General features: G+C 39.9%; 1 protein-coding gene across 1 annotated transcript in view; it reads left to right on the plus strand.

The window, feature by feature from the left end:
• Positions 1-23,430, plus strand: part of SLC9A2 (solute carrier family 9 member A2) — a 35,019-nt gene extending 11,589 nt beyond the window's left edge. The window contains exons 3-12 of the mRNA XM_064502886.1: positions 233-483; positions 7,345-7,562; positions 9,391-9,593; positions 12,424-12,513; positions 13,947-14,017; positions 15,491-15,652; positions 16,248-16,344; positions 17,285-17,416; positions 19,272-19,362; positions 21,532-23,430. Coding sequence (XP_064358956.1) covers positions 233-483; positions 7,345-7,562; positions 9,391-9,593; positions 12,424-12,513; positions 13,947-14,017; positions 15,491-15,652; positions 16,248-16,344; positions 17,285-17,416; positions 19,272-19,362; positions 21,532-21,902 — 1,686 coding nt within the window. The 3' untranslated portion in view covers positions 21,903-23,430. The remainder of the gene's footprint in view (positions 1-232; positions 484-7,344; positions 7,563-9,390; positions 9,594-12,423; positions 12,514-13,946; positions 14,018-15,490; positions 15,653-16,247; positions 16,345-17,284; positions 17,417-19,271; positions 19,363-21,531) is intronic.
• The last annotated feature ends 1,208 nt before the right edge of the window (positions 23,431-24,638 follow it).

Here is a 24,638-nt window from a genome sequence, read left to right on the forward strand (position 1 = left end):
GTTCTGTTCCCATTTGCAAAAATGAGAATAATGATATTTACCCTTCTTTGTAAAGCTCCCTGATATTTATGGATGACAAATAATATGCCAGAGGTACACAACAGCATATATCAAAAGTGAGTTCAAGGTAGATACAGAATTACAAAGTCCAAAATTGAAGTAGAGGAACACAATGACACGAAGAGAAATTAAGAAGAATTCAGAAACATAATGTGCTTTCTTTTTCTCATAGGTCCTGTACAATTTGTTCAAGTCTTTCTGCCAGATGCGCACAATTAAGATTGTTGACATATTCGCTGGGATTGCTAACTTCTTTATAGTGGGGATCGGTGGAGTATTGATTGGAATCCTTTTGGGATTTGTAGCAGCATTTACCACCCGTTTCACCCATAAAATCCGAGTGATTGAGCCACTTTTTGTCTTCCTGTACAGTTATTTGTCATACATAACAGCTGAAATGTTTCATCTCTCGGGCATCATGGCGTAAGTACCCCAAACTTCAGTAATAATAGCACCCAAATAAGAATGCCAAAGGAAATTGCAGGGAGGACCAGATTTTGCAAACTTTGCCATATGGCGTAGTTCCATCGTGCAAGGCAGTGAAGCTGGCTTGAGGATTTCCGGCCTCTCCCCTACTGTTCCCATCTCATTGTCTCAGCTTGCCACCACACCAGCTGTGTCACTAAAACTGTTCATGCCATCACACCATAAACCATATCTTTCAAATGTTTCAAGTTAAAAATAATCCCTTGCATTTTTGGTGGGTTTATTTTTAACCCAGATCAGTTCTGTGACCTGTGTCCTGGTGTGACCCCACAACTAGTCTTAAAGGCATGACTGAGGGGTGATGCATAATGATGTGGGGGCAGCAGTGGTTGGGAGGGAGTGGGAGTGGTAGCCAGGATATTTCATGAGCTGGCTTCACCACTGTGCCAACGTATTGTGAAACTGCATCTTCACTTACACATGTGAGCAGCCAGTAAGTACCTTGCAATGAAGGTGATGCATATACCATTAAAGCAAACCTGCTGCTGGATTACAAGTGCAGTAAGGATTTGATGAATGTAAGATTTGCAGAATCTAGTCCTGTGGTGATATAACCCTGTAGCTTAGTTTCCTGATACATTTGCCTGTGTATTACAATGCTCTCTGTATACATAGATACGTATAAAATAATATTATTATTCTCACTTCTAATAGATAAAAATATGTTTTCTGGCTCCTGGGCTTCAATAGAGAGCATAGCATCTTATTTTATGCTGCTTATACTGTAACAACCTCAATTTTAGAAAGAACCTTTATGACACTTGATACACTTAAATGATTTTCTCTGATTGCAAGCAATATTTTTAAAGGCCAACCTTCTTTAATATCTCTGTATTGTTCTTGTGGCAAATATGAGTCATTCAGGCATTAGAAGCATAGCATTTTCTGAAAGCTCACATGTTACTTCTTAGTATCTCTAATATTTGATAATACCTGTTTTGGTGATTATCTTTTAAGAAAGAGAAGATAGGTTTGATATCATAGCCATGTCAATTTAAGGTTTTCTGGGACCAAGAAGCAATTCAAAAGGGAACTTACAGCTGATGATTCAGTAGTATGGAAATAGAAATATGCCACAAAAAGGAAGAGTTTAGTACTCTAATATAAGTGAAGAGCTAAAGATTGCATGGCTTACTTTCTCTGATATGGGCCTAAATAAAGTAACATATGCATCCACTGTGACCGAGTTCATAAATGTGCCATCTCTTTCCCTAGCGTCTATTCATAGCATTTGTGTGGTTTCTAGTTTCCTCCTCTTCTTAAGTCAGATGTCCTTGACATCCTGTGATCAAATACTTAAAGGGCTTCTAAACCAAAAACGCGTGGCTAAAGTGTATACGGAAAAGTGGTAGTAGTATGCACGAAAATATTGAATTGGACATTCTGCATCCAGGATAAAATGAAAAGGGCAGCATGGGTCTGCTAGTGCATAAATGGAATTACTGCATGCCTGTGCCAGGAACCAGCACACTAATGCTTCACATGGCACTGTGTGTGGTGCCTTTTTATTTATGCCAGTGCCCCTGAGTAGGTGCAAAACAATAGGGGAAACACGTAGTATTTTTTTATGCACTAGAAAAATCTTCTATATGCCCTGTATGTGTTTTGACTCTGAACGTATTTTGTAATAGCTAACAGATGGATATGTCAGTAACGCTCATGGGGAGGAGGAAGAGGTCTCTGCAGAGGTGCAGTGTCTCAACTGTCACGAGCTATAGAGTGTGCTCCCTACCAAGCAGTGCTGGTGAAGGCCTTATAGCTTCTGTAATCCCCACTTTCACTTGAAGTAAATCTACACCATGCCCTTCACATTTGGTTAGGTTTTGAACTGCAGAGAAAATTCTGCTCTGTGTCACAAAGTGCAACATGTACCGACATTGTGTGCCGTTTCCTGCAACAAGTGACTCATGGTTGTGTTCACTTGGTTCTGATTTCAAAGGCAGCCTTGCTTTGAGCGGATGGTTGCACCAGATGACCTTGGAGAGTCCCTTGCAACTTGGGTGGTTCAATGGGTCTATGACTCTGTGGTCATTTATAGTTCAGCCTGTAGGCAGCAAACGCCTGATCTCCCTCTTTTCACCCATATCCACTTGAGTCCGTTAAACTATTGATCCTGCTTCCTTCATAGCCTGATGCTTAAATATACCCAACAAGACACTGCAGTTATGCACTGCACCATACTTTAGATGAAGTGCATCAGCAGGAACATACAGTATTATGAAATAATTAAGGTACGTGCATAGAGTGCGTCATTTCTGTGCAGCTAGGAATTCACTGGCAAAGGAATAGAGGGGAAGGTGCTTGTCCCTCTTCTGATAAGTCTGTATACTTGTTCTGGGGACAAATGATTCTTGAAACATCTGTGTATAACCCCTGAGTCAGGTGACTCGGCTTGAATAGCTAAGGGACTGAATCATATCCTTGTGAGCTGCAATGAGAAAGTTCTTTTCAGAAGGAGAGGAAATAGGTTCTCCTGTAATTAGAGCTGGGCTTGAATCAGGATCATGGGTGTAAAAAATACAGGTGTGCATCTGAATTTTATTTGCCTGGTTCCATTTCTAATTATAATACTACATTTTCTGCTTACCTATTTCTTATAAAGGCTGTGGAGCGATAGAAGTATTAATATGTGTTTCTTTTTTTGCAACTGTGAATTAGCAGGCTGAAAGGAATGAACATTGAAAATACTGTAAATTTAGTAGGTCAAGGAAACATGAGGATTGAACCCAGTGGCCTTGTTTATTCCAGCCATGACAGAAACTGTACTGTTTGTACAGGAGAACTTTTATTCTTCAGAGGCACTGAAGGTTGCAGGTTAAGTGTAATTAACTGTTTTTTTCCTCCCTTTCTTGACCAAGGCAACCACCTCAGGTCACAGAAATGGAAGCTAGAAGTAATGCATATATGGACAAGTAATATCAAACAAAGCACAGCTAAGGTTTTGCTTAGATTATGGTGACAGTAAGAACCTAATTTGGAAAAAAGATATTATAATGATGCATGTAACATCTTGCATATCTTCACAATTTGATTATATCTTATATTCTAACACTATATTGCTGTATCATTTTTAAATTGAAGAGACTTCAGTAGGTTTTTTTCTAATCTGAATAAATAAGCTGAAGAGAACAAATTCTTAGAGTGAGCATTGATTAGCCGTGGAATAGTACTCATTTTAAGAATAACAAATAATATACAGCACTATTTGGTATACTGGTGAATCAATTCAGTTGTTGACACTAATTGGGTGAATGCAAAATGTAACTGAAAAAAATGTATATATGAGGGTAGTCCCTTTAAATTCTAGTTGTTAAACATGGGAGGTGTTTTAAGTTACAGCTTGCAAAGATCCCGATTAATCCAGTGACAGATTCTTATCAGACATCTATTTACAGTGTCTCCATTACCTCAGGATCCAAAAACAAACTGTGCCCAGAGCATGCTTCCCCGCTTCCCAAGTTGCAGGGCTTTCCTAAATGACTATAATTGTGAAAATAATTTATTTTAAGAAGGTAATAAAGAGTAGTGTTTTGTTCTGTCTTTGATGTGGACTTGACAGCCCTGATGCTATGGGCAACAGGCCACAGCTTTGAGACTCTGGAATGACTGTGTGTCTGGAAATGGATATTGTGCAGCCTGCCCATTGGACTCTTGATATATTGGAATTGCTGCCCCTGCACTTGCCTACTCTGTTGCCTGTGCAACCGATTGGAGGTGGCCAAGATGCACTGGACTTGTTATACTTGTGCAGATAAGCTGTCCATGCACAGAAGAGCTGTCCTGGGCTGTAACACAGCATGAGATATTTGTAGGTCTATTAGTGTGGACTTTGCAAGACTGTGGCTTGTGAAGTACAGAATTGCCACTAAATAATAGAGTTCTGGAGAGGGAAAGTGTTAAGCAGATTTGAGACCCTTCCTCACATACTCTTTTGAGGTTGGTCACTGGAGCTATGTATAAACTGAAGAATCTGGAAATGTTTCCTGGCTTCTAGCTCTGGGTGTATGTCCTGGCCTACATGTCAGGACAAAATCCAGGCATGGTCCAGGTCTTCTTCATTATTCCCAAGATGTGCAAGTGATCTCTTCCCAAGATTGTAGTGATCGAGCCAAGTCCCTGGTTTGGAAGACTATAAGAGCAAAACAAGAGAAGGAGCTGTGAAGAGCACCTATGACACAGTCTGCCTGTGCTGGCAAAATGCAGAACCTCTTTTGTCCCAGCTACACACTTAAACTAGAAGCATTACCTAAAGCAGAGAGGAAGTTTGCATAGTCATGAAATATGCATTTTTTCTTCTGTGCTAGATCCCAAATAGCCACAATGAGCTCCGCTTCCCAGAGAGCATGCTACTTTTGGGCCAAGAGGACCTTTCTGTTCAAGATCTTGGTGAAATAGGGTGACAATAGGGTGACACTGTCTCCTGATAGTGGACAATTATGTCAGTACTAAATGCAAATGAAGGCCTGGGAGTGTTTTGATCCATCTTTTCTTCTGCTCAGTCTTGAAGTTGTTTAGGGACTAAACTAGCTTTCCAATAAAAATGGCCGTTTTATATTGTGCTGACTAGACTTCCTCTCTATCACTAACTAGGTGGGCAAAAATGGAGGTCAAAGGCCAGGTTTAGGCACACTGAGAGCCTCTGCTCTTCTGCTAGCAACCTATCTGTCCCCTTTTCTTTGGATTCCCCTCATCCTAATGTGCATGCAGGGCCCTTTCCAGTGCCCATGTGGCCTCCCAGATTCATCAGTCAGAAGTAATGCTTCTCAACCACTTTGGGGATGAGGATGTGGATGTATTGGTGGGGTCAAAAATCTGCAACTACATTTCAGATCTTGGATTTTCTTCTCCAAAGCAGGCCATTCTGGCTCTGCACAATGGAAGGAAACTTCTGGACAAAAGAATGCACTAATTTTAATTAATTAGGAGAAACTTGTTAGGAGGCTGTCAGTGACTACAGCCCAAGCCTTTGTTATGGACACCCTCCATCTAAATGTTAAGAAAGTGTATTATTTTGAAGTACTTTTGAGGTTACTGCTGTTTCTGTGATTCTTCTTGCTGCTTTGCAAAAAGATCTATTCAGTCCCTTCTTTTAGAAGAAAGACCTTAGATATATTTATTCATAATTTCAGCTGCAGGCAGGACCACACTCTACAAAGTGAAGACCATACAGGAGGTGAAATTATTCTAATTCTCTGCAGTTCATCACCTGCCAGAGGTGATGTGTTTTGTCTCAGTGGTGTTCTGGACCCCATCTTCTTCCAGTTGGCTACATGCAAAAATGATAATTCATATTTTTAGAGCCCTCAGTGGCCTTGTCCTGAGTTGTCCCTTAGTATGCCTTTCCTTTTGCACTTGCAGTCAGGGATGTTTGGGTTGTTCGGAGATGGGGCTCTTGTCTTAGAGGCAGGATATGCTCAGTGGAAGTTTCTCTGCACTGGGATCTCCACAAGACATGTCAGAATCTTCTTCAGTTTTTCCAAGAAGAGACTGGAAAACCCACCATCTTCCTCCTCCATGAGAGAGAACAAGGTGGAGATGGGAAGAGATATCCCCCTGGGTTGGCAAATATTCTGTATAAACAAACAACTGCCGAAACTGGGATGAATAAACTTGGGATAAATCCTCATGGACTATATTCAGAAAGACAACGTAGATACACATCTCTCTCTCTTCACTTAGGTTTAATCTGTATGTTTTGACTCAAAACCCTTACATGGGTGTATATAAAGTTGCATTTAACTGGGAAATCTGAAAAGACCTGGTTGCACGGAGGGGAGAGATGTGTTTGCCTTAGGTAGTATAATCAAGAGAGATAGCTATTTCACAGTGAATCTTGCCTTAGTTGCCCACCCTGATAATTATTAGGTGATTCAGACTGTGCTTCCCCTACACTGAGACACAACCTTGAGGTTATCCTCCAGCCAGCACTGCTAACCATCCTTAAGCCTGTAAACCTTCTATCTCAGTGGTCCTCAGCCATCCCTGCACCTTGGGCAGCTGTACTGAGTAAATGATGTACAGCTGGTATTATTCTTTGCTCTTCCTGCTGTTTGAAAAACTGTGTTCACTAACATGGGCTCAGAGCACGGGCACATAGACATACACGTAGTAAGTCCTGTCTGTTCTTTCATGTGTCAGCCGAGATGTCCATTTCATTCATTTGTAGGCACTTTAGACGTGCAACTGCGCCAGCAAGAGTTCTGGTTGTGTTTTTCTCCTGTGGGGGCCATGTTCAGCCCTATGCATAGGCAAAGAAAGCCTGGAGTGGAGAAGGATGACAAATTGTCTATGGCCTTGCTGCCTGCTTTAACTGGAAAAAGGAGCTGGCTACTCTGTCACTGAGGAGAGGAATGGTATGGAGGGGCAACTTCTGATGGGAAGGGAGGGAAGTCCTGCCCCAGGACTTGCATTTGCCATCCTGCTTCTTATGTGCTTCAGCAGCAATGGGAGCAGCCATCCCTGCTCTCCAGAGCAGCCCCCCCAGCTCTTGTAAGCTCTCCCTTTCTGAAGTTCAAAATATAGTTTCAGTTATCCCTGCACAGATCATGTGGATTTAGTATGTGACAAAACTGTTCATATACTGATGTCTTCTCAGAAAGCTGTCCCACTGTGGAAAAAAAATCTCATGTCCAAAACTGTAGGCTTACTACATCTATAAATTTAAGATTGGTTGGTGATGGGATCAATTACACTTTTTATTTTAAAAAAGACCGTGGAAAAGTGAATGGCATTCTCCAGAAATGAGATGAGATAACAAAAATCAAGCCAATGAAACACAGAATAATGTTTGCCTTTCAGGATTACAGCTTGTGCCATGACCATGAACAAGTACGTGGAGGAAAATGTTTCCCAAAAGTCTTACACAACGATAAAGTATTTTATGAAGATGCTGAGCAGTGTCAGTGAAACCTTAATCTTCATTTTCATGGGAGTGTCTACAGTTGGGAAGAATCATGAGTGGAACTGGGCCTTTGTTAGCTTCACCCTCCTTTTTTGTTTAATCTGGAGGGCATTGGGTAAGCACATCTAAGATTATGTGTTAATATGTACTTTAGAAGTGAAACTTCTAGTCCTACCTCAAGTAGGAAACTTCAAATTTAGGTAGAGTCCCATCAGCCCATACAATGTTCTTATTTATCAGGTGTCTTACATTTCAGGGTCAGCTTCCACCTTTCCCCAAAATGGTACCCAGAAGATCAATTTGATCTTGAGCCTGCCCATACAAAGTCAGAGACAGTCTGCATGTTAATCAGAGTGAACACTTTGTATCTAAGTACACATTTACTTACAAATAAACACATTTACTTAAATAATTAGCAGTTCTGGAACAATCAAACAGTTTTTTTTTTTTGAGTGTTTGCTAGGTTTGTAGGGTTTGCTAGTCATTGGCATAAATAGCATCAAACCAGGAAATGCTGTAGTTGAAATGCTGTTCAGGAATATATTGTGAAGAAACAAACACTGTAAGAAACTGCTTGACCTCTCCTGTGTTTACAGTACTAGCTCTTTATCTTTCACCTCAGGACTCAAGTGCAGGCCAGGCCTATAGGTCTTAAGCCTGCCTCTCACCCCAATTCCTTATGTAATGCTTTGGTCACTTCAGGCATACAAGTGACTCATGCTCTGCTCTGCTTCTGCACCCAAACTTCCAGCTCCCAAGTCTCCCCCTAGTGCAGATATCTCAACTCTTTTCCCTCCCCCACACAATTAATAACTCATGCTCAAAAGCAGCCAAACAGCCTGATTGCCCCTCAGCTCCTGGCCACCAGGCTCACTTCTTTCACTTGCCTTCATGCCTTTACTGCTGAGCCAGTCCTCCTTGTGTCTAGAGCCGCCTTCTCTGGTACACCACACTACGCTGGCATCTTCTCACATCATCCCTAGACCTGCACCCCATCCGTCTAAACGGAGGTGTGTTGTGTCTCTCTGTGTCCTTGTTGCCCAGCCACACTGCTCTTGTTTTCCTCGCTGCAAGCCTGAGCTCCAGGTGCAGCCTTGCATGTGCCTCTGGTGCACAGTGGATGTGGTGCACCTGCCCAGCTCTGATCATTTTGCCATTGGGAAGAGGGAAGGGAGGAAGGGAGGAAGAAGGTGGTCTTTGCCCGCCTAGTCACTGTAAGTGGCCCTTTCCCTGTCCCAGCTGGCTCAAAGCAGTGGTTACACTCTCCAGATGGATGCCAGAGAAGGACACAGAGCGGAAGGAAGAGGAAGCAAAGGGCAAAGCTCAGATGAAATTGCCCTTTCCTCCTTTCCTCTCCCCTTCTGCGCTCTGCGTCCGCTTCCACCCTTTCTCAGTTGTCATCTCAAGAACTGCCACTGTAGCCTGCACTCATGTAAAAGCTTAAATTTGTGTTTAACTTCATTAACGTAGCCCACTCACTACAATAAAATTACAATGCATGTGAAATAAAGTGGGTGAGTAGGAATTTGCAGGATGCAAATCACAAATTGTTGGAGTGGACAAGCAAAAGTGTTTGAAAGCACCTCAAATCCCACTTTAAAAATAACTTAGGCACCTTGGTCTATCCTGACACAGAGATTTATGGATATTCTGAAGGTGCAGACAAAGTCTAGTAGATAGCTGTCTAGTGGAGATCACTTAGCTGCTTTGGGTCCTAAATCCAGCTGACCTCTGGGGGTTAGCTGACTAAATATTTTTATTCCTTGGGCATTTAAAATTTTTTTAATGTGGTGTTTTAAAGGTGCTAAGTAACATTTAATTTCTTCAAAAATGTATAAATAGAAAACAAATAAAAAGTGTTTTAAATATCAGCATTGTAGAGAATTTTCATGTAATTTTAATTGTTTTTTTTCTCTTCCCTCTATTTCCATTCTTTCTCTCAGGTGTTTTTGTTCTGACTCAGATCATTAATGTGTTCCGAACAATTCCTCTCACTTTTAAGGACCAATTTATTATTGCCTATGGAGGTCTCCGAGGAGCTATTTGTTTTTCACTTGTATTTCTGCTTCCTCCTGCTGTGTTCCCCAGGAAGAAATTGTTCATCACTGCTGTTATCGTGGTGATATTCTTTACTGTTTTCATTCAGGTAATGCCTTTTCTCTTCTGGACATTTTTTTTTTCCTCAGATGGGTTGTTAATAAGCAGTCAGTGGAAAAACAGACATTTCCACTTACTAGCAGAACATACTTGAAGGTACTCTTCTGCATTGTTCCATGGCCATACTTAAAAAAGAATTCTATGCAGAGGTAGAGAGGTAGTAAAGGTATGCCAGATATTAAGTACTTATGCTAGCGTGGAAGTAGTATTGAGGTTTTAAGAACCAGTGAGGTTGGGGTAGAGATAAAAGATAATCTGGATATAGCCTCAGCACTAAGTTCTTGTTTGAATATTTAATATTATGTATTTACTCGATAGTTCAATGGTGAATATGGTGTGCTGTGAGCAGGGGAATGGGAAGATACTTAAGACACTGAGAGGTGAATTGGAGTGTTTTGAATCTAGGTGTTAGGCAATGATGTTGAAAACCAGCTGGACACCCATCCAAAAGCAGCAGGTGTGGAGAAGAATGTGTAGAACTTGTCTCTGGCTTCATACTGACCATGGGGCCCTGGTCAAAATGACCAAGAAGAATGAAAAGAAGGAAGTGACCATAAGAAGCAAAACTCAGAGGAGCTTAAGCCACTCAAGTCAAAATGTGGGGCTAGTCATTATGCAGAATTGTGAGAAACTTCTGAGAAACTAGAACATGGAATTTCAAATCTGTGGGCAAATTCTTTTTTTAACGTGTCCTTTGCCTGAAGGAAGGTGTCATGGAAAGTTGCAAGTATCTGCGTTCATGGCTAAAAAGGGGAAAAAGGTGGTTTGCGCAACTGCAGGACAGTTAGTTGACTTCCTTAGCATGTCAGCTGTGAAAATTGACTTTGAAAGATGGAATAATTAAAAATGTGGGGGTAAATGGGATGTGTTATGAAATGCAACATGGTTTACCAAAGGGAAGCCTCTTATCATTCTTTTATAAGATAATTTGTTTTCTAGAGCAAGGCAACACTAGTAACCTCATCTGAATGGACTATTGTGAAACCTTTGTGGTGCGGCTACACGAGAAATTGTTAGTTGAACTGTTAGTTAAAGTGAGGTTAGATTGACTATAGAATGACTGTAAAGTGGATGTGGAAGGGGTTGGCAATTTCTCCTATAGGGGGAAATAGAAATATAGAATAATTTGGGTTGGAAAGGACTTTTGGAGGTCTGTAGTCCAATCCCTTGCCCAAAGAAGGGCCAGCTTCAAAGTTAGATCAGGTTGCCCAGTGCCATGTCCAGCTGAGTTCTGAATATCTGCATGGATAGAGAATACCCAGCTTCTCTGGGCACATGCTCCAGTGTACAACCACCAGCAGATAATATTCTGAAGAGATGTCATTAAGGGATGGTTCAAGGATGGTTCATGGGGATGGTTTTGTTTAATATTTTCATTATAGACCATGGCACAAAAAGGTGGGAGTTCTTTTGGTGCTGATGTTTCTTGATGACAGACCTTGGAAAGCATTCTCAGGGTGACAGAGGTATGGGGTACTACATACGAAGAAGAGAATAACTAGGAACAGTATGGTAGAAATAGAATGAAATTTAACAGTAATAAGTGCAAGTTCTTGCTAGGACTTTTTTACTTATTAGAAATTTCTCCTATGAAATGGGGGCCTTGGAAAAAAAAAACAGAAGGGGAGAAAGATGCAGGTGTAATAGTTAAAAACTGTGTGCTGTTTAAACCACCAACGCAATGGGGACAGAAGAAAGGCAAACATAATTTTAAGGTGTAATGAAAAAGTATTTGCAGCAGACAATAATGCCATGTTCTAGAGTGATCACGGGACTGGTAAGCCTGTCATGTAACAGGAGACCAGAATGTCTTGGCCTTAGCAAAATGAAGGAGAAGAGGGAATATAATTACTGTTTATATCAAGGGGTAAACACCAGAGAAGGAGAAGAACTGTTTAAGTTAAAAAGACAATGTTGGCACAAGAACAAAGTGGTACAAAGTGACCATGATGCAATTAAGAAGAAGATTTCTAATTATCAGAACAATGAGGTTCAGGATGAGTGTTCCAGTAAGAGCAATGGGGCAAGAAAACCTAACTACTTTTACGATAAAGCTTGATTTGTTTATGAAAAGAAATGCATGGCATGGTTGTCTGGGATAGTTGGGACTGATCTCAACACCATGCAAAATTCATTCCCTTCCCCTGTCTCAGTGTGCCTATACAAATAAAAAATTATGTCAGTTCTTCCACAAGTAATTGTGGAATTTGTAATTTTGGCCACCCCAGTATATCATTCTGGGGTGGCCAAAACTTTTTGTTCTTTTACATATTTACCAACAATCTTACTGTCACAGGTCTCGAATAGTAATTTTAGTGCTATTTTTGAGACATCTTTGTGTACCTGTGTTGAAAGCGATCACTAGAAAAAAGGACTCCATACATTTGCTTTGGAATGAGGGAAGATTTGTTTGTTGATTCATAAAACAAGTGATAGGTTTTTAAATACATAATAGAATTAGAAAAAAAGTATTTCATACCTCAAGGATGTGGTAAGTGACATGTTCCTGATTGGATTTGTCAAGTTGCTATGGTTTTAGGGAGGCAGGGACCTCTTACCTCTAGAGGTCCCTTTCATTTCTTCTGTTACGTTAGCAGAATCTGTGGGCTGACAAGGACTTCATAATTAAGTGCAACACCTGCTAATCACAAACGTGAGTTTGCTATTGTAATTATAGCTTCAGGCTTGCTTGTTGAGTGCTAAGAAGGTACCCACAGCCAGTTTGACTGCTCTGACAGAAAAGACTAAGAGACTAAAAGATTTTCTTTTTCCTTTCTATTCATGGATAAACACAGAAATATTTGCTATTTTCTTCACAGGGAATAACAATTCGCCCACTGGTGGAGTTTCTTGATGTCAAAAGGTCAAATAAAAAGCAGCCTGCTGTCAGTGAAGAAATTTATAACAGGGTATGTTGGAGCTTCAGTGTCGTAGATGAAACCCTGATACAGATGAAACTCCCAGTGGCTTTCAGTAAGACAAGGGAGACATTACAGAGGAAGATGTGCTCTTTTAAATTTCTTTTCTATAACTGCTATAAAGACAATAACTGTACATTTATATTTAACTTCTGATTGTTATAAAATTATTATTATTATTTATCATTATTTTATAATTTTCCCTTTATAAATGGTTCACCTGCTGAGATAAATTATCTTCTTGTTGTTTGTTTCGCATAGGAAATTTGCTGTTTTAGAACTTGACCACATTAGGAAACCTACGGCAATTTAATTACATTACGTTGCATTTCAGCTAGTCTAATTAAACAAATGCAAACTCATTCTAAAGACACAATCTTATTTAACCCTCACATCATCAGCCTCTTTATGGATTTGTCTTTGGTACTTGTACATCTCCCAGGATTGCAGTTTACTAGCCATGCACATTCTTCAGTGTATTTCTCCTTGCAGCATGCCTGTGACAGGTGATTGTAAATTTCCCAAATGAGGAATAATAAGGGCCAGGTTCAAAAAAGAACTGAACCTGGCTGTCTAAAAGTCAATCACTTGTAGAACTTATCCTATCTACTAGGATTTGCCCCTGAATTTTAGAGACCCCTATGAGGCACTTGAATTAAGCACACAGTTGCTCTAGGAAATGTTTTAGAGGGAGAGAGAGATGCCTGTGGGGATCAAGTGAGATCTTAGCTGGACTGATTCACCTTTGCATCACTGGCAACAGACTCAGGAAGTGTGTTGCTAATATTAGGTGCTCAGAACGCTCTGAGGTCAGGCTGGACCGCAGCCCCCTGAAATAGGAGTTTGGGACCTTATGCTGGGTATCTCAGCCACATCCCAGGCATGCAGAGTGCTGACATGGGGAGCTGCTGCCCTCTCGGGCTCTCTCCTCTGCAAAGTCATACCTGGTTCACTGCCAAGCCTGGGGAAGACCCTGGGGAAGTCCCAGGCACAGTCCTAAGCAGCTAGGGAACTTTCAAAAGTGAAAATATGGGGAAAACAAGTTGCCTGCAGATTTAGCTAGGAGCTGAGCAAGACTGACGTTCTGGAGACAGGCAACTAACTTCTGTCCTTTTGGGGATCTGACCTGAGGAAGCTGCAGGGGAAAACAGAGCTGAATCTGGCTCTCTCAATCAGGCTAATGACTGAATACATGCTACCCTCCCCAAGCATTTGAACTGACGCAAAGACTGAGACATTTTGGTAACTTTAAGCCAAGTCCGCACTAGGTTCATTTGACTGTATTTAGTTAAAATGAAGCATCGTCCTGAATTTTGACTAGACTTTTCCATTTGAAGTAAGTTGGTGTTAAAAAATAATAATATCTAAGTGCAAACCAGATGATGTCTATAAGATTATGTAATGAACCAATATTTCCCCTTTAGTTCTTCGATCATGTGAAGACTGGAATTGAAGATGTGTGTGGACACTGGGGTCATAATTTTTGGAGAGATAAGTAAGAATGGCATTTCAAACTCTTTTGTTATACAGGAAAGACTAAACTGGCTGGGCCACAACAAATGAAGGCTGTTGGGCATCATATTTCATTTTCAGCATTTTATTCCTGAAAGCAGATAGTTGTTTTTAGAATGTGTGGGTTACAAAGAGAAAACAGGAAAACAGAATCTTTGTACTAAACCACAAGCAAGTTGAACAAAAACTCCAGCTGGGAAAAAACACAGCCCTCTGATCCCAGGGCAAAGAGTTTTACCTTCTGAGGTCTGTGTAGTCTCCCTATATCTGACTGCTTCAGAGCATTTTCTGTGTATCTGCCGAGCCTTTCATCCACAGGCTGTTTTCCTACTGCAAATTGTGTATCTCTCTGGTGTTCAGTGAGAGGTTATTTGATGAGATACACACAAAAGCTTTGGGGCTTTGTATAGGAAGATCAAGGCATTAGATGAAATGAGGTGCATGAGAGATCTTAATGGCAGGCAGCTCCACAGTTCTCGATGGTATTATTTAAGACTTAGTGTGAGTTAAGAAGATTATCACTAGCAATGCGTGAATAATACACATATTCAGTTTAGCTACTGAATTATCATCATCGCTGTTTTAGATCTACCTTACTTTTATCAGAAGCACATTCTTTCCCCCCCAAATACTGATCCTTTAGACCCAGAACATTACTCACCCACCTTCTAGTCACTGCTTCAACAATCATTTAAGTGTTTCGTACAAGAGGAACTACATCAGCAGGAGGATCTAAGAACTCTCTCCAAATGATCTGAGGGCATGACAGTGAGGACACTTACCTGACAGATGCATGATATGGGTACAACTCTCCTTTACTCAGGCTAGTTGTCCTGCAGTCTATGTGAGATCTTTAATTAACAGATTACAGAGAGAAAGAAAGGTCCACCTCCACATTACCTTCAGAAACATTTTTGACCCAAATTCAAGAATAATTTCAGGATGACCGTAGGGCGAGATATTTTCTGACAAACAAAATCACCCCAGCTCTAATCAATATTATTTCACTAAGCATCCAAAAGGGTTGCAGTTGCTTTGGAGGAGTGGAGAACTTCCAAGATTTTGCAAGAACAGGCTAAAATTTCAAAGAAAAAGCAGTGGGTGTAAACTTAGGCATTTTATTTGTTTTTACAGTAAATATTTAATGTTCTCTTTGTCTTGATGAAAATGGAGAACTAAAAATAATATTGGCTAATAACACAGAGTACCTAAAAGTTAAAAGTTCCTGCTAAGGCGACTGACCATTAACATATTAACCAAAATATAGGTCAAGACTATCTGAAGCAAAGATGAACTTGACTCCATATCAGGTTATTCACTAGTAAGTTTTTAATATGAGTAGAAATGTTCTCAGGGAATTAAGCTCCTGTACAATTGCTTTAGAGACAGTATATTGGCTTTCCTTAACTATGCACAGTAAAAATTAACTGGCTGGGTTGGTTTGCCTCGTATACAGGTTTAAAAAGTTTGACAATAAATACCTGCGAAGACTTCTAATCCGGGAGAACCAGCCCAAATCCAGCATTGTTTCTTTATACAAGAAGCTGGAAATAAAACATGCCATTGAGATGGCAGAGAGTGGAATGATAAGCAAGGTCCCATCGTCAGCGTCTCTCAGGTAAGCAAGCGAGGCCAAGCGTGGCTGAGCATCATGGCTGGCTTAGTATTTATTTCACAACCCAGGCTGTACACAGGATAATCACTTTGACAAGGCCTGTGTGCTAATGTCACATGAACAGTAAGCAGATAGGAAATGAGCATTTCACTTGCAGCGCACATATGAAGCACTCGGTAAACTTCACTCTTCCGGAGAGTCAAGGTTTACAAGGTCAACTCTGTGCGGCTTCTGAGGAGCATTGATTTACCGTGTAGGGCTGAGCTGGGTTTGAACCATTGCCCGCACATCTGCTACAGTAGCTACATGGGAAGTTTGAGGGGCATTTGGAAAAGTACCTTAATCAAGTTCACAATTTAATGTAATTTATATCAAATTTTGGAGAGTCTTGAGAACCTGTAGTAAGTTTTGAGGGTAAATAGTGACTGAAATGAGATCAAGGTTTCATTTCTGTGCATTAAATTATTACGTCTTCCTTGATTGGTTTAAAAATGTTGTTTCCAGCTCTAAAAGAGGAAATAGTTCCAGTGTAATTCCCGACGATAAAAACATTTTTTCTCTCTCTCTTTCCTATTTTTCCTTTTTTCTTCTGCCACAGTGAAAATCATGAAGGAAAAATAAAGCCGCTTTCTCCCACTGAAATGGAAAACATGCGGGAAATATTAACAAAGAATCTGTACCAAATACGACATCGAGTAAGGATGAAGTTTTTACATAGTTAAATATCTTTGAGTGTACTGATTAGCTCTAAAGCCTGTTTTTGCACCAGCTCTGCATCTGCTGTACAATAGCTTTTTTTTTTTTTCCTCTTATACCACCTAGAGGTCCATTCCCTGTCATATGCACAGCAGTGTATCCAGACTCCTTTACACGAACAGTTTACTTGATCTTACACTATTGATAAAGCTTAATGTTTTATATATATTATATAATGCATAATATATATTTTTATACATATGTATATTTATATATAGTATACATATTACCTACCATGTACTTACATTACTCTGAAGCAAATCATAGGTACAAATTCAACCACAACATAGTCCCACTTACATTGGCATTTTAGTCAGTTCTTGATGTGGGGTTAGGTTTCCCATTTGTCCCCAGTTGTGAAGTTGCTTGTATTAAGAACAGAGGTGATGAGCTGGAAAAGCAGTGAAATAAAAGCAAAAGGATATTTCACATTTACCCTCCTGTGGCTAAGTATTTTGAATGTCTGCACCTTTAGAAAACATTCAAAAGTGGAGCTTGCTTCAGCTTGCTGGAGGTAAAGATGACTTCCTCCTGTGTGACTGATCTTATCGCTCACAGATGTGCATCCTCTATTGATGTATTGACTGAGCTAGTACAAGGCTGGGGTAAACACCGTATCAAGCCAGCCTTTTCCAGTTTCTCTTCCATTATAAATATCAGCAGGTTTAAAAAAAACAGGTGCTGGTGAAGGAGATGACTGAAAAAATGCTGGCATAATTACTATCCTTGTTCTTAATCATCTTTAATATGATTTTGTTTGCAAGGATTTGTGATGCATATTAAACCATTAAAGCAAAAAGTCTGTTTTGCACAGTTTATATAGCTCAACGCATTTGACATTGTGCTTTTCAGAACGTAACCACTGCCTTTATCTTTCAGACAATGTCATACAACCGACATAGCCTGGCTGCAGATGCAAATGAAAAGCAGGCCAAAGAAATTCTGATCCGTCGCCGGCACAGCCTTAGGGAGAGCTTAAGGAAAACTAACAGCCTGTCAAGAGAAAGACCGGTACTTGCATTTTAGTTTGTTTATAGAGAGTAGTTCTCTGTAGCTAAATGTTATGTCAAAAAAATCTTCTGAAATGCAGAAACATAAATCCTGAGTTTGGAAGACAACCACACAAACATGTAACACTTGCACCCTGAGTTGCACACAACTGCCCCTGAATTTGTGTTGACCCCTTCAGCAAAGCTCCAGTCTTGTAGAGCATGATGTAGGAGCAGGGTTTACTGCCATGATTTTAGCTCGGAGGAGCTGAACAAGCTCCACATGCAGTGTACCTTTAAGACCTGGTCAGAATTCTTTTTCGCTATTTTGGTGAGGCCTGTATCATTGAGGTAGAAAATGACATTGAGATAAACAAAGTGCTCCAAAATATGCAAAAGAGGAGCATTTTTGATCAAGACAGGGTGAGCACTTCATTTAAAAAATGTCATGGGCTCTTTAGTATCCAGAAAATGTAGCCAGAACTTCAGGTTTTGACACAGGATAGGAAAAACTCCTTTCTTTACAAGAAATTTCATGGCATCATGAGATTTGGTGATCTGAAGCAAACCTATTATACCATCATTGTAAACTTTAGACTATACTGAAAAGAAGCATGCTGATTCATTCAACAGAAAAGCTGAGCCCCCAAATCATCTTCCCATTTCAGGTGACAGGGAAATTAACCATCTTATAAGTATGTATTTTCATGTTGCAAGATTTCTTAATGACTGCTACCTTCACTGATACAGTTGTCCTTTGACGGCTGAGGTTGGAATGACATCTCCAGTAAGCACTGTATCTTGTTTGTGATCATTACCTGGGCTACTCTGGCATTTACTTCAACAATAGCTCTGCTCCTGAATGATTTTTCCCTCTCAGCCACAGATACATATGTTTTCTTTGTCATACTAATAAATGATTTACTAGGTGCAGTAATGAAGAGACTCAGCAGGATTGAGACATTGTGGGGGCAGGAACAGAGACAAGTTTTTAGATTGCATAGACTGTAATTTTTAAAAATAATTATCCTTAAGTAAATCCATCGTACGAGGAAGCTTAGTGATCCTGAGCAGCACTACCATATCCAAAGAGGGAAAACAGCTCATGGAAAAATGGGCTTTCCTTTCATGTTCCCTTTGGGGGGTGCAGTACTGAATGGTACAAGCATGGGAGAGCTGGTAAATTGTAAAGGTTTTTTTAAAAAAACTTTGTAATAAATATAAGAAAGGCTACCCTTGAGAAATTTCTGAATTTTAAAACAGTGTCCTACCCAGGAAAGTGCCACTTATGTTCCAGGAAGTATGAGATGTGCTGTGCACCCAGGGCTCTTAGAGTTTAGTCTTTGGGAAACTAGACTGTCATGCCCTGAACTTGCAATCACACTAGTGCTTAACTTTCCCATCAGCTTCAGAGCAGCTAGTCACCTGTCATAACATCATTTATGTGTATAAAGCATTTTCAGGATAGAATATAGATTTGTTCCTGTACCCAAGCAGTCTCAACCTGATTTTAGCAGCTGACTAATAAGGATCCAGACTGCAGGTGCAGAAAAAGATGCAGTGTTTGCCTACCTCAGAAAACCTGTCCAAGTCAGGCTGTGGTTTGAGGGCATACATTTGTTAACGCTGATCTCTGAGGGCATATCATTTTCTTTCACTGAGCTGACCGAGGTTACTCTTTGCCTTTACCTTAGCACAGATCTCAACCAGCAAAAAAGTGTTTAGTGTGTAGAAAAAGATCACACACTAGCTAATCCCAGACTGCTCTCTAGCTTTAGCTACATAAGCCCTTTCAAGCCTCAGTGGTGCATCTTAACATTATTTTGTAGATACTTCAGTCTGCTGTAACTTAACTTTTCTTACATTTATTTGTACAGGCTGCTGCAAATACGAAAAGGTTTCTTTCACTTCCTAAAAACACTAAACTCCCAGAGAAACTACGAGTAAGAAATAAAACATCTTCTAGAGGTAATGGAAAATCTTCTGCTGTCTCTTACTGTGCTGCTACTCATCTTGCCTATGTAGATGGAAAGCTTTTCCGGGGATGATGTGGAACAATTGGCATATTAATTTTCAAATAAATATTAACCATTTTATGTGCAAGCACACATTCTAGAGTAATGCATTCTTAGCATATTTCTAGGTGTTGGATATTTAACAGGGGTTACAGAGCATTAAAGTGAATGGGCCTAACATGGCTATTTTAATGTAGAGAAATGCCCCAGCAGGCGCAGTCTTGTGTAGCTTTTGCAGTTCAAATGCTCTAGTGGCATAGTCCATGCAGCATATCTCCTCGTGTGGGCAAGTAGCAGCCTGAAACACTTTTGCACCTGAAATACTGTCATGGCCCATGCTCCTTTTCTTTCGTATGTAATGTTCAGATCTCCTTCTTGGATTATGACCCTATGATTCATTAAGGTTTCCTTTCTTCCTGCAGTCAGAGTGGTGGGCAGTGCCCTGAAAACCAAACCAGAGAGGTAAACGAGGATGTGATCTCTGATCTATAGATCTCAGGAAGAACTTCTCAAAATGCTCAAAATTACAACTGAAATGTTTAATTTTTTTCTTCCTAAACTCACAAAGGTTTCATTTTGGAGTTCTTGAGTTTTATAACAAAAACAAATATGTAGCAACAAAATTATTTCATATGAAAACTTTGACCAATCCTATGTATTATTTTTACTTATTACCATTTACATTACCATGCTTATACCGTGCTCAGGATCATTCCCTTTCCTGCCATGTAACAATCAAGGTCTCCTGCTGGGAAGATTAAATCTCTGCACAATCACAAAAAGTTCTTGATTTTTCTGCCCCACTTCCCCCCGCCCCCCAGCCCCTGATCAGTTTTCCTGTCTTCCAAATTAATTTAGAAGAGATTGTGTCTTTGTCTGTTGATAGTTGCATCTTTGCTCTCCTGAATGTAGGATGCCTTTTATTTTGTAGCTATGCCTACAGAGGTCACCTACTGTCACCTAGAATTAAATATGAAAAAGGAAATGTGCCTCTAGATTATTCAATTGTCAAAAAATATACTATTTGACATATTTAGGGGGAAAAAAAAAGCCTGCTAACACAGTCTGAAGAGGAGCTTTCTTGATATAAAATTATCTGGGTGAATGGACAATTATATGGTGATATATTTTGTTGACTCCTTCCTCATCTGTTTAAGAGAAATAACATGTAGGTTATTCATGGAAGTTGTTCTTATGACAGTTGCACAATCTACGATTCATTACTTTGATACATTTAAAACATCATGTCTGACAAATCTAAGAACAAATGTGGGTCATTCATAAGTGATTGTTCAAATGATTTTTGGATGACTGAACTGTGCAAGTTTTGGTGAATATGTTAGTCAATTTAAAATAAGTCTTCTGGGGAAAATATATTATGCATGTGCACATCCAGAACGTTTCCAGCTTGGTTTACATGATAGTGGTCCTTTAAGAATTAATTCCCTGAATGGTAATGCCAGCTTTCCCTTGGGCATTTCCTACCCTGCTATGGAGGGGTGAAGGTGTCCGTAGCACTTACAACCTGTGAGATCTGCCCTACAGATTTTCTTTGAAAACTTACATTCAGATGTGTTAAGGATTTTTTGTTTTTTTCCATCTGTGCACTATCCTTTGGAGACCCTTTGCTTGGTGGGAAATTGAAGCTTCTTTTCCTAAGTTCCTGGCCTCCCTGTAGCATTCAGTACTCTGCAAATGCCTCTCAGAGTAGGCCTCTTATGGGACATGGGGGTGCAACATCTCATTTCTGTATCCTGCTTGGATGTAAGCAGGGACCAGACCCCAAGTAGCTCAGATGGAGTCAGATTTTTTTATGTCCAGAGCCAGAACAGAAGAGCTTGGGGAAATGTCAGCAAAACCAGTGTCGCTTAGTGATTGAGTGGCAGCTGAGTGGGGCTTTCTAAAAACCACAGGTTTTTATGGAGGGGAAAGGGGAAGGTAAGTCAAATCTGTCCTCTGTCTCTGCAGAGCTAAGTATTTGTTCTTGAAGGACTGAATTTAGAAAACACAGGGAAGCATTTTAGTTTTGTATTGCTACTACTGTTCAGTGTTCTGTTAATTTAATATTCCTGAAACAGCAATATTCTGTACCTAAAATTTGAATTTTGTTTTAAATTAACAGTGGGTGACAGCAGTGACTCTGAAATGGATGCCGCTACCACGGTGCTCAATTTAAGACCCAGAGCAGGGAAAATTTTGAGAGACCAGAGAGAGAAACAGCAGAGGCCACTGCCTGAGTTTCGGATGGAGTGGAAGAACGAAGTTGACGGGAAACAGGACGGAGGGGAAGCGCACCAGGAACCGAGCGGCCAGCCTCAGCCATCCGTTGGGTTCAGGCAACCACTGCTGACGAGACCGAGATTTGGCACGTTGACTGGGGAAGATTTGCCTACAGACCACAGGTCAACAAGACCTATGCCACCGCCACGATTAGTTAGGCAGGCATCACAAGGGGAAAGGCAGAGAAATAAGCCTGAGAACCAGCCCTATTGAACATATCAAAAATAGAGCTATCAGTAATAAATCATGGACATAATGAATTAGGATTCTAAACCACCTCATCAAACAATGGGATCTATTAAAACAAAAACAAACTCAATGAGGATATAAGCGTTTCTGTTTGGGTAAAGCCAATGCCATTAACTAAACGAATGGAATACTGGAGCAACTACAAAACTGAAGACATTAAAAAAAAAATCTCTTTTATAAATAACTTTTAGCAATGCTTTAATTACATTATTTTCACTATTAAAATAGGATGGAAATGTGCCTTATCACATCATCATTTCTGGAACGAAGTCATCCAGGTTCAATATCCAATTATCTATTGAAAATCATTGTTGAAAGTCCAGTTATGAATGGAGTCTTTAAAAACATTCTATATAATTTCAGATTTTATTTATGATCAAATTATACTTGTTTTGACCAGAGCTTTAATAAGAGTAACACTGAAAATTGCACAATGCACCTATCATATAGACTTTGTAAGAAGAATAAACGTATTCCTGAAGCCGAATTTGTTTGAAGAGCTGGGACACAGAAAACCAGTATCTTCTTACTGGAAAAAAAAGGAGCAAACTGTAGAAGCAGAACTGCAAACACAGTTTATAGAGGAAAGTTGCAATAGAGACAAGACCTGAATATCTTGAATTTTTACTTCCTGAATTTTTGGCAATGTGTAACCTTTGAAAGGTACTGAGGATCACCAAGGAAAATCTGAGTGATTTTGACTTTCATTAATGCCAACGACAGCACCTAGCACTACATCAGAGGCCCTAAAAAAGGAAAGCTCTGAGCAGATAAATAATGTTCTTATTTAAAATTGCTTTTTGCACTTTAGTTTCTCAGTTGCAGTGCAAACAGCAGTAGAATGGCTGCAGAGCACTGCACATAGACAAAGTGAGCAGAGTTTCCTGGTTGCATCGCTGACTATCGAGATTCAAGGAAGCTAGTTCACTCATGCTTGTGACTCTGGTCTACTCATTTGCCTTTTTCTCATCTATAAAAGGGAAAGATAATCTTTTCTTTGTCTGGGCTATACACTCCCTGGAATGAAAATGTTCCTTCTGATTTGTTTGTACAGAAAAGTAGCACAATAGGGCCCTGGAATCAGTTGAAGTCACTGTGCACCTTAATAACGCCCATAAGAAACAGATTTTCTTCATTCTAGTGTAAATGTCTGTCATTTGACTGCATATGGGAAGGGAGGGTGCTTTAAAATAAATGATACTTAATTGTAGCTCTCAGGAATTTGCACTTTCTGTCCCACTTAATCTTTCCTGGGTTTTGAGCTTGCTTCAGCACAGATATGCATTTCAGCACAATGCAGAAATCATTTTCATCCTATTTGTTACAAGATTCATGACTTTCATTTAAGAATGTACACTGTGAAAATCATAATTTACTTTCCTTTTTGATTAGCACATTTCTAAATCAGTGGGCAATAAGATTTGTTTTTTATTTAAGCTTGTTTTGGAAGAACTATTAAAAAACTATTAAAAATTGGATATTCCTTTTAAAACACAGGGTAGAATTCTTTCAAAGGTTTGGGGGACAGATTGAATTTTATAAATAGGGATTAAGACTTTCACTCTTTAAACAGCTGTTCAGAAATATTCATTTTATGCATTTATTTAAAATGTCAAACTTTGCTAAACTTTATCAGCACAGGTGTTCTAGTCTTTTTCCTCCGTTCAAGCTATGGAAATTTCTGCTGTATGTCAAATGCAAATTCTAAGCTTCAGAGAGATGGCTACATGAACCCTAGAAAATCTCAGTCAAATGTTCATGTTGAGGCAATGTCTCTATTATAAACAAACTATTTTTGTGGAAGGACCATGGCAATACTTAGATATCCATGAATAATCATCTCCTATTTGGAAATAAAGCTGGGTTCAAAGTCAGTAAATTTTAAAAACAAATCTGAATTTGCCTTTCAACAAGAACATACGTTTCATTAGTAAAACTGTCACGAATGCTCTGTCACTGCATTATCAAGATCGTGTTTGAATAAGAAAGAAGCCCTAAGCTTGGATTTCAGTTTTGAAACCAGGTCCTCCTTGCAGATCAGATTCTGTAGATTAGGTATTTTATATCAGTGGCCAATAAACAAACACAAAACATTGCACATCAACATTTATTTTAGTCTCTGTGGAGCTCTCTCTTTCCTGGGCTGATAATGACCAAGCAGTTGGCTTGTATCTGGAGAGGTGCCTTTTTTTTCAAATGGTGATCAGTTTTATTGACACAGCTTTAAATAAGGACTTCAGGAACCTCACAGTTTTATTTGCTGTCCACTAGAACAGTGCATACTCAGATTGCTGCTATGTAGACTGGGTGCCCCATCGCACAGGCACGTGAAATTGGAGGTCATTTTTACGAAATCTGGTCTTAAGCTCTTGGTGCTTCAAAACATGGCCATACTTAAGTCACCTTTCCAAAGCACTTTGAGGTCCATGGAAGACAAGCATCAAGGTGAGACTCCAGCAGTGTTATGCTGTAAAGCAGAATCACAAGTCCTGGGACTCTCTTATCTCCATGTGAGTGCTTTCTCGCTTGCCCACCCCTGCTCCTACCACCTTTTCCAGGCTCCTTTCTGCTATTGCTTGAACAGACCCCCATCACCTTTGGGAACTACTTTCCTGTATGTTCTTGTTTTCAGTAGCAACGGCAGCAGCAGGCAGCAACACAGATTGTGTCCCATCTGGCCCCCCTCATCTCACTCTTACT

This window comes from Dromaius novaehollandiae, chromosome 1, assembly GCF_036370855.1.
Source record: "Dromaius novaehollandiae isolate bDroNov1 chromosome 1, bDroNov1.hap1, whole genome shotgun sequence".
NCBI lineage: Eukaryota > Metazoa > Chordata > Aves > Casuariiformes > Dromaiidae > Dromaius > Dromaius novaehollandiae.